Raw genomic sequence first — 14,792 nt, forward strand, 5'->3', positions numbered from 1 at the left:
AATGAACACAGATGGAAGAAAATGCTTGTGGGCTGTTGTTGACATCGATTTTTAAATAGATGGATCAGCTACAGTGGAAACCCACTTTTTAAAAAACAATTATCTTGAGCCTGCTGGTCATTTAATATCCTATGGCAATGTGGCTAACTCAAGCATAAGAGCAACCAGCCCAGATATGCAATACTTTATATATATTAAAAGACTGCAGAGTCGTGCTGAAGCTGGAAGAGAGGAAAGATCTAGTTATCTGAGTCAGAATTTGACTGGGATATCAACTTCAGCTGGTTCATGTGTTTGTTTGTTTTGGTTCATTCTATCATTCCATTTTTTAAGACATGCAGAATAGCATCTATTCATATATATATACATATGTATTCGTTACTGAAAAGATTCAGCAAACAATTACATAATTTATAAGAGTTTAATCTTATATATTTGTTTCTGTTTGGAAGACATTTAAATCACAGTTTGATTATTGCTTCCACTGAAGTTAAAATTAATCAGATTACAAGCTATTGCCAGACTGCAGAGTTTAAAGGATTTCACTGTTCTATCTTGATTTACTCATACATGTCTGCCAGCCCCCCTTCTATGGTTTGATACTTACACTTCAAGTAATTAGACACTGAGGGTTCTTGAAAGTGGCTATACTTGTTTTCTGTCATGTGCTCTGTTAACTCTACAGTCTGTTCATCCCTCTGACTACTGAAAGACACAGAAATGGTAGGACTGTCTGTCCTCCTCAGCAGGCAGCAGTAACGTGACAGCAGGATTCCCGGTGCTTGTCCATCCTGTACTATCCAGTCCTCAGCTGAAGATGATTGATCTACAAACAGGAGGATCTTAAATCTCAGCCTACAGCCACAGTTAAAGAGTAGAACTAGAAATAGCCTTCTGTCAACACCAGATCATCAGCAAAAGAAAATGGGCTGAAAGTGAGGGTATCAGTGAGTCAAAAATACAGCACTGAATTACTCCATGTTTTGTTGCACACTGAGTCAATTGAAGCTGTTAACTTCTGGATGGGTCAATATAGTGAAGCCACAGGCATGTCCTCACTGAGTCTTATAGCAGTGTTAGCACCCCGTAAGCTACACCTTTCTGCTTTTCTAAAGGTGTCTGGAGAGACTCAGAATGGCTTCCTGCCCATGTGGTTTCTGAAGTGCTTCCCTGGGGATGTTGACTGTGTTGGTGGTTAGCTGTTGGTTTGCACACGAAGAACTGAATACCCATCAACATAGCATGCAAGAGTTTTTAAACTATTAAAGCAGGAAAACAAACTGTCTTTGAACATGTAAATATAACGCTAACATTAAACATTGGTTTTCATAACTCTGTTTGTTGAAGGCTAATTTTACGATATGTCAAGTGCTGTGAACTCCTGACACCAGGCTTTCCTCTTTAGATAAGCAGCATGCTTGTCTCAAGGACAGCCCATTCATACATGCTGCAGCACATGGAGATATGCGAAGAGGAAAAAGAAACAATGCCACTCTGCACTTCTTTAATCAGGTGGATGTGTTAGCAGAAAGCACATATCCTCTTGGAGTGTCTGGCTGCATTATGCTTTTTTGGAAACAAGCCAATGCTTTGTCCTTGACTTGATGTTAATATGTGACAGAAAGAGGCGGTAAAGCACCTTCAGGAATTCTTACTCACGGTAATCAGCTAATGTGAAGCAGAAGGATCATAAATTACAGAGCTCGGGCTTCTTTTCTTAAACAGACCCTGTTTTGCTCCATGGAACATCGCACACCACTGCGGTTAACTACAGCCGTTGCTGCCTTGTCCTGGACTTATCCTGGCCCACCTGGAAAGGCCAGCAGGAAAGGCCAGCCAGGCATGAGCATTGTGCTGCAGTCCAGAGGGATCTGTCTTCATACAGTGTGGAAACTGGAGGTGCAGACTTCTGCAGTATGTAGTTAAAAGATGAGCAATGCCAGTGTGGAAAGTGTAGAGGAACTGGTCATATTGTAGTGGTGGTTGTAGGGAAACTTTAAGGTGGAAAGGAAAAGTAGCAGCCTGGATATTTTTTTCGCAGTTCTTTCTCTTTCTTGGGACCTGTGCTGAGGAGGTGCCTTGATTTCATGCTTTTTTCTCCTGTTTCTCAAGTTTATTTACATAGTTAGGATGGGTTTTTTTTGCTCAGCATTTTTGTTTTCTTGTCCAAAGTCCTTCACTGTATACAAAACATACCTTAGTCAAAGTGATGTTTTGCTTTTCACTTCCTTGTGAGTGAAATGAAAGGACATTTTCTACAATGGATCTGTGGAAACCTCGGGTTTTTCTCAAGTGTTAGGAAGGTTCAAGTGATGAAAGAACACAGCAGTCCTTCAAAGCCGCAGTATCAGTACATTGTGAAAGACATCAGCTTGACTAAGGCCAGATGCCTGTACTCTGGATGCTTTGGGAGCCTCCTGTATTTTGCTGAAATAGGCTCTGTGCAGGTTTTATTGTGACCACTTGTGCGCAGAAGAGAAATTAATTCTTGTTTCTTAATTCTTTGCTGATAAAAGGGACTGACAACTTCAAGACAATTTCAATATTTCAAGAACTTCTTGGAGAACAAAACTATGAGTAGTGAAGAACCAGCATAAGTGAGAAGTAACTAAGCTAGTTATATTCCAATGCCTGTGTGAAAAGGAGAAAACTGCACCCTTGATGTCAGTGCTTTGCAACACAGTTGTTTTCTCCTTTGTTTTTTATTGCTGTTTCTCTTAATTTTTCTTCATACAGTGTGGAAATGGAGATGCTATGATACATCTTGAAGGAAGAAAGGAATCCATTATTTCCCTCTGAAATCATCTCACACTCTTAATGTGATTCTCAAGAAAGCTTTGATTAACTGCGTAACTGAACTTTACACTGACTTCACCCAAGATGTGAGTCTATGCTTAGCTCATTCATTACGCTGCCAAACATTTTTCCCAAAATATGAACTCTCCCTTTTTCAAAGTACTGTATTAAAAAAAAAAAACCAGCACAGGTCACCTGCCTTCAGCAGGCGCAACTTAGTGAGGAATTGGCTATCTATGTGAGAGAACTACACGTCTCTTCTTAAGAACTTAAAATCTAATTTATGGACAGAAAAAGGACTTCAGTATTTCATGCTTATGTCAGTGATTCTGAAAACGATTAAATACAGCAAATCTGAGCACAAGTCCAAGCCATTAAACATCCTCTCTTCATTTTATTTAGCAGAAAAAAATGAACAGGAAGGGAATTGAAAAATATAGTCTTTAATCTGGAATTTTATCTATTGCATATGGTTATTGGGGTGAATACTATACTGTTTAATGCTTCCTACTACACCCATGTCCTTTTTTCTCTTCTTTTCTGGTTTTCAGATGTGCTGAGTCCCCCTCGGCCCATCAGTAGTTTCTACGGCAAATTCATGTTTTATGACCAAGAGAAACCTGTTGCACCTTACTTGCTCTTTGCTGCTGAGCAGAAAACTTGAGCCTGATCCAAAGATGCTAGTGGTCAGTGAATCAAGATCAGTCAGTTTTAATGAGTGCAGCTTTCAAGGAATTCATTTCACAAGAGGAAACTGAGCAGGTCATTTTACATTTCTGGCTCATTTTTTAAAAATGTGGGAGGCTTCCTCCATTTCACAGATTTGGCATCTTGTCTGGTTACTTCTTCCTGAAATGAAAACCAGCAATGCAAGCTGCAAGTAAGGGCAAGAACTCTTTTCTCTGTTCCAAGTGTCTGCCAATGCCAACAAATGATTGATCAAAGCTGGGATTTGAATTCTGATCATCTATGCAGTCATGTTGAATGGCTCCCTTCCTCCTTAATGGAGAAGAAAATATGAAAACTATTCATTTTGGAAATCATTCAGATCTCCTTCAAATTGATTAACCTGCATTTTGTAATGCTGCTTTGGCTGGAGCTGCCATCTACTACTGTCTGTAGTATTCAGCTGGAATATACTGTGGATGTATTCATCATGCAAACTTGGGTGTTATTATTTTTTTCAGGATCCCTTTTTTTCATTCCAGACAATTGCCATATTCAACCCACCCAGGTGCCTTATCAGTATGAGGTGAATATGTTTCTAAGGAGCTCATTCAAAGCAGGTACCTAGCAGGACCATGTAAGAAGGGCATAAAAAGAGAGCATCCTAAGGAGGGCTATAAAGGGTCTTGAGGAGAAGATGTTGCAAGATGTTAAGTTTGAAATGCAGTGTGTCACCAAAGTGGGATTTGGAGTGAAAGACCATCATTCCTAGTATCCTAACATCCAAGTGGCATTTCCCTGGAGAAGGACCAAATTATGAGGAGGATTTTAAGGAAACTGGATGTCCACGAATCAGTGGGGCCTGCTGGAAGCACCTGCAAGTCATGGAGAAGCTGGTGAATGACATTTATTTCACGGTGACTGAGGGTGCACAATGGTGCCAATACCATCCTTTTTTAAAGTGTTCTCTGTGATGGGACAGAGTGTACCATCAGTAAGTTTGCAGATAATACAAACCTGGGAGAAATGGCTGATAGGCTTGCATGCTTCTGGGCAGAAACACCTTGATGGGCTGTAGAAGTGGGCGGAGAGGAACATCAAGGAATTCTAGAAGAGTAAATGTTCATTTTTGTACCTGAGGAAGAGCAGCCAAGGCACCGGCACCGGTTGCGAGCTGACTGGCTGGAAAACAGCTTTGCTGGGGTTCTGGAGGACAAGAAGCTGGCCAGGAGAGAGTAGTGTGCCCTCACAGCAAAAAAAAAAGCCAACAGAATCCTTGGTTGCATTAGGAATACCATTGTCTTCAGTGGGCTCAGAAGGTGATCCTTCCCTTTACTCAGATCTTGTAAGACAAATGAGCAGAGTAGTTTTTACATTTCTTCACTGCATAAATGCTGCTACTTAATCCACATCGCCTCACTGTGAAGGCACAGCATAAAATAGACAACAGACAGTCATATAGCAGGAATCATGTATTGAATTACAAGACTTGATATACAAGGAGCTCTGGAGGAAAAAATGCTGTGTGTTTGGTATTTAAACTTGACTGCAGAGAACAGCAAGGTTAAGTGTGACATTAGAAACAAACTAGATATGGGTGCAGTGATCTCAGGTCACAACTGGGAATGATTTCTTAATGAGTACGTTTAATCTCCCACCAGGAGATAAAATGCTCCCTTTGTGGCTCATTCATTCCAAACCTGTCAGTTTTTTCAGCCAGGGATATTATAAGAAATATGACCAAGACTGTAAGAGTGATTTGTTAAACGGAGAAACAATCAAGAAGATTCCCAGACAGAACCAGGCAATCTGGATACTTCCAACAGAACAAGAAACAAATCAGCATTTTAGAGAAAACATTTTTATGACAGGCATCTCCTGGGGAACACAACAAAAACCTATAAACTTTACCCCACTATCCTACAGAATTGCTGCCAAGGACTAAAACTATTCCCTGCCATAAGTAAAAGGGAATTTAAAGCAGCCTGTTTATTCAGCATGCAGCTTCTTTCCATTGTTCATTAAACCATGTTATTGTAGAACAAGTGGAATTCAGGAGACGATCTCACTGGTTGATGGTTTGATTGGTGAGAATATTAGACTTCAACTTTATCTCAACAAATAACGGGCTCTCTCTGGAATAGCTGAAACTTTGACAGGAAGGAAGAGACATTAGTGGGAATTTCCCCTAGATAACATCCCTTAGTTTATAGAAATCCTGTTCCATTATAACTAAATATTATACAGACATAAATTTAGAGAGCAACGGCATTTACTGAGCTGAATTTGGAAACACAGTGTTCTCAGCAAGAATCATCAGAATGTTTGTTTTACATACTTCTCCCATATGCTGAAAACAGCAATCACAGATTTGAGGAAATTGAAAGACAAAAACACACAACTTCTATTTTAACAGAATGTTGTCTGCTACAGTTTTATGAAGTAGAGCACACGCTGCACTTCTTTTGCAGAACTCTTCAAAGTCAGTAGGAATACAGCCCCCCCTCTTTTGATTTGAACTATTCTTTAAGATTACTGTATGACTGGGATTCACACCTAATACTCTTTTTTTCTCTGCTCAGCACTATTTTACAATGTGCAAAGTAGATGAAATTATCAGCAGTTTATAACTACATTACAGGTATTTTAAGCCTCTATTCAACGTGTTTTTTCTAGAAACTGAATTTATGTATGACACTACATCTTGAAACCTGCCGAAGAAAAAACTACACAGAAAATACTTCCTTTATTGGTGAATACCACAAAATCAAAGAGCTCTGCACAAGGTTAATGGTAGCTGCATTTTGCAAATTTTACCACACGTTCTTATGTTGAAGATGTAATAAGGACATGCCTTAGAAGTTAATCAGTTCTTGAGTGGGAAATGAAAAATTGCAGACAGATCCTTAAAGAACATTTGCTTTTATTTTAAGTCTTTAAAACATGAAACAATTCTGACTTGCTATCCTTAGATGCTTCCTTTATTTTTATAAACTGTATGTAAATAGGGAAGGTTTACTGATATAAAAGATAATTACACATCCACTGTGTAAAGCAGACTGAGGTTTCACATCTGAGATGCAATCCAGCAACAGGCCTCGGAAAAATATTACGGTGACTTCACAGTTACTGTGGAGTATTTCCTTTTTAGTTCTATATGTTTCTAAATCCAGAAGCTTATTTCTGAATATTTTCAAACGTTGCAGAAAGAGCAGAACTATTAAATCCTAAGGTTTCTATAAACTTGGAAAAATATTTTTAAGAACATGTATCACAGTAGTGGTGAGCCATTGAGCTCAGAAGTCCATCTTTTTGAGCTGCCTATGCACATCACTCATTGTTGGTCCACTGGGTCAGGAAGGAAGTGCTGGGGTTCAGCTCTTGGTGTTCTGTAAAGCTTCTATGAGTGCTTTGTTGTATTCTGTGACCAGCTTTCTCACGTTCTTCCTTACTGGCTGGTAGTTGCTCTCCTGACTTTTTGTTGCTATGACTGATTTAAAGAATTAAGGAAACGAGCTGCCAGTATAAATATTAGCATAATTAGAGATCATAAGGGAAACATAATACAGTAAGTTTCCTTCTGCAAAAACTATCAAGAGTTGCAAATGATGGAAAAAATTCTAACTGGATGTAAAGGATTTGCACCAATTTACTAGCTGCCATCTCGTGCCAAATATGATAAGAGATGGCAAGTCAATTTTGTTTTCATATACATAGGCAATAGGATTCATGTGGAAGACTGCCCACTGTTATGCTGCAAACAAAACCATTCCAAGGCACTTGGCTATTAAAAGCCATATGTTTTGGCACTTCAGATCTGTGGGCAGAAAAATCCCTGTGCAAGAAAACAGTAGCCAAAGCAGATGTGCAACTCTGTGTAAGAATCTGCTTGCAAAAGTAGGTAATACATTACAGCATGTTAGGAAGAGCTTTTAATATCCTGCATGTTCTTTTCCTCTTATTTTCTTTTAAAGCTTTTCTTTTTAAAATGTAATAGGATCAATGTTTTTTGCCTTAAGAAAATATTCCTACATAGCTTCCTCCACAGAGGGAAAGGGCTGCAATTCTATTTTGCTACTATCAGCAAACTCTTCTGCTGAGTCCTATGACCTGTCAAGGAGTGACCATGTCCATGCAGAGATGAGCTGCAGCTCATCAGAGAGCTTCACATCACTAAAAAAACAGATCCTTATTTTATGAGCCTAGGAAAGGTCTGTATACATTTACCTACTCCTATCTCAAAGAGCAGCAGGATGCCCAGAGATCAAAGATACCTGTAATCATAAGGTAGCTAATCTTCTGCAGGAACCTGAAAAGCCAAAGCCATTAGTGTTTGGTCTTCACTGCTGAGTAAAAAGAACAGTCTAAGCCAATCTGAACCACCTATTATCAGCTGTTTCACATGTAAAAAGGAATTTATTTTTTCACTCAAATTAAGTCATTCTGCTGGCCTTCAAATGCTATTATTAAACAAATGCATTTTTTTCCATATAATATTTTTAAAGAATTTAAAATGCAAAATATAAAGATATATAATAAATTCACCATATATAAAGAATACATTTTTGTCCAAGAACTACTAAGTCTTTCTCTACAAATTAGAGTACTCATCAGATACAAGAATCAGATATAAGACATAGGATATCTGATATATGAAAAAACAAGACTAAATACAGATCCTAAATTGCTTTTTTGTTGTTGGTGGTGTCCTGACGGCTAGACTACTATATAATTGTCTGAAATACATTATTTTGATATTTTCTCTGGTGTTTAGCAATATCCATTTCCAAAAACACAGTGCTATCTTCTGAAAGTCACTTACAGCAAATAACGCTTTACTGGAGTTTTGGAAGCTCTTGGATGGAAAGGGTTAGTCAGAAACAGAGGAACACACCTCTAATTAGCACCATGCAGTGAGGAGGAGCGCTGTAGTTCTCCCACTTGAATCCATTTTGCAGCTACATCATCTCCTTGTCACACCGTATCACTATTTTACCTCCCATTGAACATTTCCTCTTTTATAATAAGAAATATTTACAATGTGTGAAATCTGTTGTTTACATTTTACCATTTACCATGCCACATAAATTTTAAAACAATAATATGCTTGACGCATGAATTCAGACTGCACAGATATAAAAATGATCTTTGTAAGAAACCTGGTGGCAAAACTGACCCCACAGGAAAAAGGTGAGTCTGCAAGATAAATCTTGAAATTTAGGACACATTAAAGTTTCAGGCCACACATACAAGTTTTGCTACATATAATAGCTGCCATAAAACCAGATATTTGCAAAGCACAGCCCTTCCCTCCCTTCTCTGTCTTCTGCACCCCATTCCGTCCTGCCTTACTTTGCTGGAGGAAACAGACTTCTTCCTCAATTAATACAATGTGAGAATTTCACTGCATTTCTTAAATAAAAGGATACATTCCTTCATCATAAAGTTATTTTGCTCTAGGTGCTGCCACTTCCTCTCCAAGTTCATAAGCTGAAAACAACAAAAAAAAAAAGAGCCAAAAATGAAAATAATTACACATCTACCTTGTACAAAGAATCAGGCAAAAAAGCTTCAGTACTTTGCAGTCTACTACCTGATAAGATCAAGGCTACTTCACAAAAAATGAAAACCAAACCAACCAAACAAACCCAACGGCAAAACGATTTTTAAGCTCCCAATGATTGATCTGTATATAATTTAGCACCTCAGACATTTATTTTTTGCTATTTATGTGGAAACATTCCATAGAGATTCAATAGTACCTGGGGAAAAAAAAAACAAACAGAGTGAGAACTATGCAGGTAAATGTAAGTCTGAGGTAAAAAGATGAGCACTACAGACAGATATTAATTCTCATACTTTGCATCATTAAAATGATCTCTTTTTAAAATCAGTAAGATCTAAAATCACCAAAGATACAATGTTTCCTGACACTGTCTTGGACTTTGAGCTACAGGGAAGAAACTTCCTTTCTTCCATAGTTAAGTTTCCTGTCCAATGCCAGAAGCTGTGATAAGAACAGATCTGCAGGGAAAAGATTGCAGGAGTGTGGGTTAACTGCTGGCACTTCTTCAATAAGTTCAGCATCAACAGGAAGCTAATGTGGACATTATATCGATGGCTGCTTCCTTACAATGCGATTTTATAATATTTGTTTTTCTGATGCTACTGTTCAAGATTCTGCATTTCAAGATAGGAGATGTTATTTCTAAACACAAAAAGCGAAAATCTTTCTCAGACTCAATTTCCACTTCAGTGGAAACTACAGCAAGAGCTTAGGAAACTATTGCTACATTTTACTTCAAAGCTTATTCTGAAGCTAGAGGATCTGAAACAGTTCCTATCTTACTCAAATTTCATAGTGAAGAACTGGTTTTCTAGCGCCCCGGTTCACAGCGCTCAGGGCAGACATTTATTTGCATGGTATTTCTGACTAACAGTCTTTACTGCATCTTTATAGCTGTACCCACCTACAACACAGCTAGGAACAGAGACTAGTTTAAAATACTGCGAGATACACATTGAAGAAAATATTCAGTGCATCTTAGTACCAATTCCTTGAAGGTCAGAACTTAACACTGCTTGCAAAATTACCCCAAGCCTCAAAATATGTAAATGCTAACTGTGCTTCTAAATACTTGGTGCATATCAACTAATCAGCTGCTTCCAGTTTATACCTTTGTCCTTGTGACTTTCACATGTATGACATAAAAAGCAAAGAAACAAATCCATTTTGCACAGAAATAGAAAGGCTGCAGCCTAACAAACTGGAAAAATAATGTACAATTACCATTGTATATATTTTTTGGCATCACTCTTCAAAAAGTATCTTAAACCTATCAAGTGTTTAAAATCCGATTCTGGTATTAAAAACATGATGTTCTGAAGTTTTGCAGATGTTGGAGATTTGTATCATCACCACAATAATCGCATGCTGTATGTGTAATGTGCATCTTTTTGATTGGAGCCACCTTCATGTCTTCACTTGTTTGATCCATACAGTTTTTACTTACTCACTTAGAACTTAATAAGTTCTCAATAACCTAAACAATAAAACTGAGTGAAAAAGAAAATAAACAAATCCCATTCTCCAGACTATTTTATTTTGAGGTCATCCATTTCCCTTCTGTGCATCCACACCTGTATGGCAGTAAATTTCTTTTGTCAAAATGACAAGAATTAATGAGAGCTTATAATGGAAGAATCAAAGCTGCTCACAAGTTTGAAAACAGCTTCCTTCTTGACTCACTTCTGAAACGTACACATACACTGAAGTTGCTTGGGCTTAAGGAAGCCCTAACAAACCCTATAAGCTCAGCCAAGAGCACAAGGACTACAAAAAGAAAAATAGCAGTATAGGCTGCAAAGAAAAAACTTATCAGCAGAACTTCAGAAAGGAAAGCGATCTGATCTAACTAATGAGAAATTTTTTTTTTCTTTTTTTCTTTTTACTTTCTTCCTAAATGAGTTCTCAAAACTTTGCAAACAGTGGGAGGGGGAGAGTTCTGAGCAAAACTGATGACAACACTTAAAGTATTCAAAATTTTTAAGCTTTGAAAGACTCATCCTTACTAATTTTGAAATCCAAAGCTTACAATAAACTTATTGCTACAGTATTAATTTCTGTTTAAAACTGGAAAATTTGGCTATGCATTTGCAATGCATGCTTCAAATTCTTCCTGAGAAGGAATAAATTGATTCAGTTCATACAGTGCTTCATGTGTATGAGGAAATGAAACTGGGATAGAAACAACAGAAGTGATGATCCGTAGCTTGAGCTGTACCTGAGAATAGGTCTCATTCTCCTGCAGCTCTCTTTTTAGGGTCTCGTATTCTGCATTCAAAGTTTCCATTATTTTCTTGAAACCATGGCTAAGTTTTGTTAATTTTCCCTTCTCCTCCTGTAGTCTCTAGTTGAAAAAGAAATACAAACAGATGAATGGGTGAATTCATTTGCTCTAGGCTAGAGACAAATTATTTTCATTCAACTTTCCAGATGGTAACTCCTCCTTCTAGAACTCCTAAAGAAGTCATATTACTTTTCTGTAAACAATGTATGCCCTATCACAGTGATAACATTTAACAGTTATGAACAAGTTGTAAGTCCAAACAGTACTGTATCTGGACAAGTATGAATCCAACCTTAAGAATTTGTAGGAAATTTATCCTATTTCCAGTGAAATAGGAACTGCTCCACACGGAGTTTGTTTCCAAGCAAATTATGGACAACAGTTATTTTCTTTCTTTGTGCGAGCTTTGTTTAGATTGCTAAATCCAAGCTTACAGGTAGTCATAAGTTACAGCAGAGAAGATCAGAAGAACCAGTAAAATAAAAGGGAAGTTCTGTGGGAAGGAAGTTATCAGAAGGTATCCAGCTCATAGCCTGCCACACGTACCTCATTAGTAAGTGTGGATTACAGTTTTCTAAGTGCCTGTAAACAAAGAATCCCCATGTATTCTGTATAACTCCAAGCTTCACTCCTATTATTACCTTTTTCTTCTCTTCTCCTGATGCTTTCAGAGCTGGCAGATCTTTATAAACCTCCAAATCTGCTGTGGTTTTTTCAATTCTCTCTTTAAGTGAAGCCAGTTCATCAGTCATCTTGCCCTCCAGAAGTTCCATCTTCTGCAGGTCCATTTGCAGCTTCTGACTTTCTGTAACACCAAATGCATAATCACTAGTGACTTTTGTTGAGCAATAAAATAGGTCCTGCATATCTCCCTGATTTTGACATGCATGGAAACGTTAATGTGAATGAAAGCACAAAGTTCAATCTTCACATTCATCCTGAGCTCCAAACTAATAAATTATTGCATCATATTCCATAAGTGAAGAATAATGGAAATACAGTGATTTTCTGTATCACAGTGTGGTATTTCTATTTTAAAGTTGCTTATAGCATCTGTCAATTTAAAGTTTTAAAGCAGTGGGAATACCTTACCAAAAGCTGACTACAGTAATGCGATTTTAAAGATCTGATTATATTTAGTTTTTTTTATATTGCTTTTTTTTTTGTTTGTTTCTATATGGTAAGCCTTCCTTTTATGAGATGAAATTGCCAGTTTTTTCTTTGAACATTGACTCAGCAAAGGAAAATTCTTCCATATCTTCACAGAAACCAGAATTGCCACAGCTTACAAACTGAGCACGTGAGATAATACACAGCATTTACTTCTGACGGTTAGAAAGGAACAATACAGGTAATGAACAAAGTTAGGAGTATAGAAGGACTAGATAGGGGTAGATGTGTTTTTGGACAGCTGTCTGCCTTCTCATTCTTGAGTCTTCCTTATAGTCTTGAAAGTTTAAAAACATGGATATGCAGTCTTACATGACAGGGCTGTGCCTCACTCAGAATATCAATAATGCAGATCTTTCTGCATTCTAAAGCATTGGGCAAAGTGAGCTACTGGAAGAGATGAGAACTCCTGGCATAGGCTGAGCATCATGCTCCACGTTCAGGTTTGTGCTGATTCGCTAGGAAAAGAGTAGGAATATTTTTTTCCCAACTTAACCAAGGCAATAGAGATCACTACAGCACAAGGAAGTGGAAACGCATGCGTGAAAGAGGAAGAGCTCACTTTTCCAGAAACTCTGGGTATGTTTTCCTTAGCAGAATTATTTGGGAAAATCTTACCTCATCAAAACCTTAATGAAACAAGATTTTGGTATGTATTTCTTCTCCTCTGCAGTTACGCCATAAATGCATTTCTTTAGAGTGAAATATTGGATTCAAAATTTTTTTGCTCACAACAATAATTAAATAATTTGAAAACAAAAACAAACAAAAAAATAAACCACAAAAAAATAACGCAAGCCAAAATTTTTACGTTGAACATGCAAATACCCAGAGGAACCTAAGGTAAATGAGATAAAACTGAAAGGGTCCCTTATATGCAAAAGGCATTTACATAAATTCTAAAAAGTTCCATTCTGGCAAAAAGGAGGATTTAAAAATAAAGGGTTGGAACTTCTTTGGTTGTCTTTGATTCAATGTTTATGCATCCTTCCGACTTAAGAAAACACTTTCTAGAATGTTCTGTAACTGTCTGTACTTGGTGGTGGCTGGTACTGGTCAGTGCGAGACCCCAAACCCAAACTGAACAGACCACCACACTTTTTCTCGTTTTTATGGCACTGGAGGTTTTAAAACAAACAAATACTTATGAACCTCTATAAACCAGAGCTTTAGCATTAAAACCACCAAAAAATAAAAGTATATAAAGAATTCAAATTAGAGGGAAATAGCTACAAAATATCTTTAGATTTTAAATACTTACTCAGACCTAATCACAACACTTTCACTTTTAACACAGTTGCACTAATATTAACATTTTATTACTTTAAAATTGTTGACTTAATGGAATTTATTTTACAATTAAAGAGTAATAACATCGCATGTGCCAAAATGCCTTGAAGGACTTTCAGACTGTTCTGTCTGTGTACTGACAAATCTAGGGCGACGCAGCAATGGGCTACACTGACCCACTCACAGTTTTTGAGGAAAGGCGAGAAAGTGGAGAGGGCAAATTTTATTCTTATCTAGCAGCAGCCTCAGTGAAAACAAAACAAAACACCAAACTTAAAAACTTAAAAAAACTCAAAACTCTCAGGGAAGTGACAGGAAGAGGATGCAGCCCAGTTCCTTCTGATACGCCATGCACTTGCAGCATCTTGCAGGCTGTGTGTACACAGAAGCAAACCCTGAGACCAAACTACGGTGACCCAGGGAAATGATTTTGGGAAACTATGCCATCAGCACTTTTGTTTACTCTTCATGGTTTCCTTTCTTGCTTTTTTTTTTTTTTTTTTTAATTACTCTGCTGATGCACCTTTTATATATTCGCTATGGCACGAAAATCCAGGTTTTAATAACAACAAAATAATCCTGAAGATGACTGTGCTATAACCTATAACTCAGGGGCTAATAGGAACTGAAGCTATGCAAACTGAACAGTCACTATATTTTTTACAGAATCTGAAGTTGCTTATTATAGCATCTGTGACTGCTTGCATTCAGAGCTTTACTTGTAAGTTTAAATTCTCTGCTGAAAATTATATACTGTAGCTTTCTTTGCTCCCCTCACATAGAATGAACCATGTTCTTCCATTTCTTCTACACTGCTTGTGTTTCCTTATACTGTAAAATATAAGAATTGCTGCTCATGTGAAAGAACAAAATCTTATTAGAAGCTGTGATGTCTGGATCGGTTTTTAAAACTAAGCTAGAGCCACAAAGTGCATATTTGCAGGCAAGTGAATGCTAAATGTACAAATGGACAACAGAATAATCAATTTATGTAATATTTTTTGTGTAACAAATTTACAA

The 14,792-nt window shown here is 37.4% G+C and overlaps 1 protein-coding gene across 1 annotated transcript in view; it reads right to left on the minus strand.

Annotated features, from left to right (window-relative positions):
- Window positions 1–6,273: 6,273 nt before the first annotated feature.
- The window catches only part of IFT74 (intraflagellar transport 74), a 32,022-nt gene continuing 23,503 nt past the window's right edge, over window positions 6,274–14,792 (minus strand). Inside the window, exons 17-20 of the mRNA XM_042829471.1 lie at window positions 11,954–12,117; window positions 11,247–11,372; window positions 8,892–8,952; window positions 6,274–6,952 (exon numbers count right to left, since the gene is read on the minus strand). Coding sequence (XP_042685405.1) covers window positions 6,837–6,952; window positions 8,892–8,952; window positions 11,247–11,372; window positions 11,954–12,117 — 467 coding nt within the window. The 3' untranslated portion in view covers window positions 6,274–6,836. The remainder of the gene's footprint in view (window positions 6,953–8,891; window positions 8,953–11,246; window positions 11,373–11,953; window positions 12,118–14,792) is intronic.

This window comes from Centrocercus urophasianus, unplaced genomic scaffold (genome assembly GCF_019232065.1).
Source record: "Centrocercus urophasianus isolate 14NV4802_14NV808 unplaced genomic scaffold, USGS_Curo_1.0 seq_31, whole genome shotgun sequence".
NCBI lineage: Eukaryota > Metazoa > Chordata > Aves > Galliformes > Phasianidae > Centrocercus > Centrocercus urophasianus.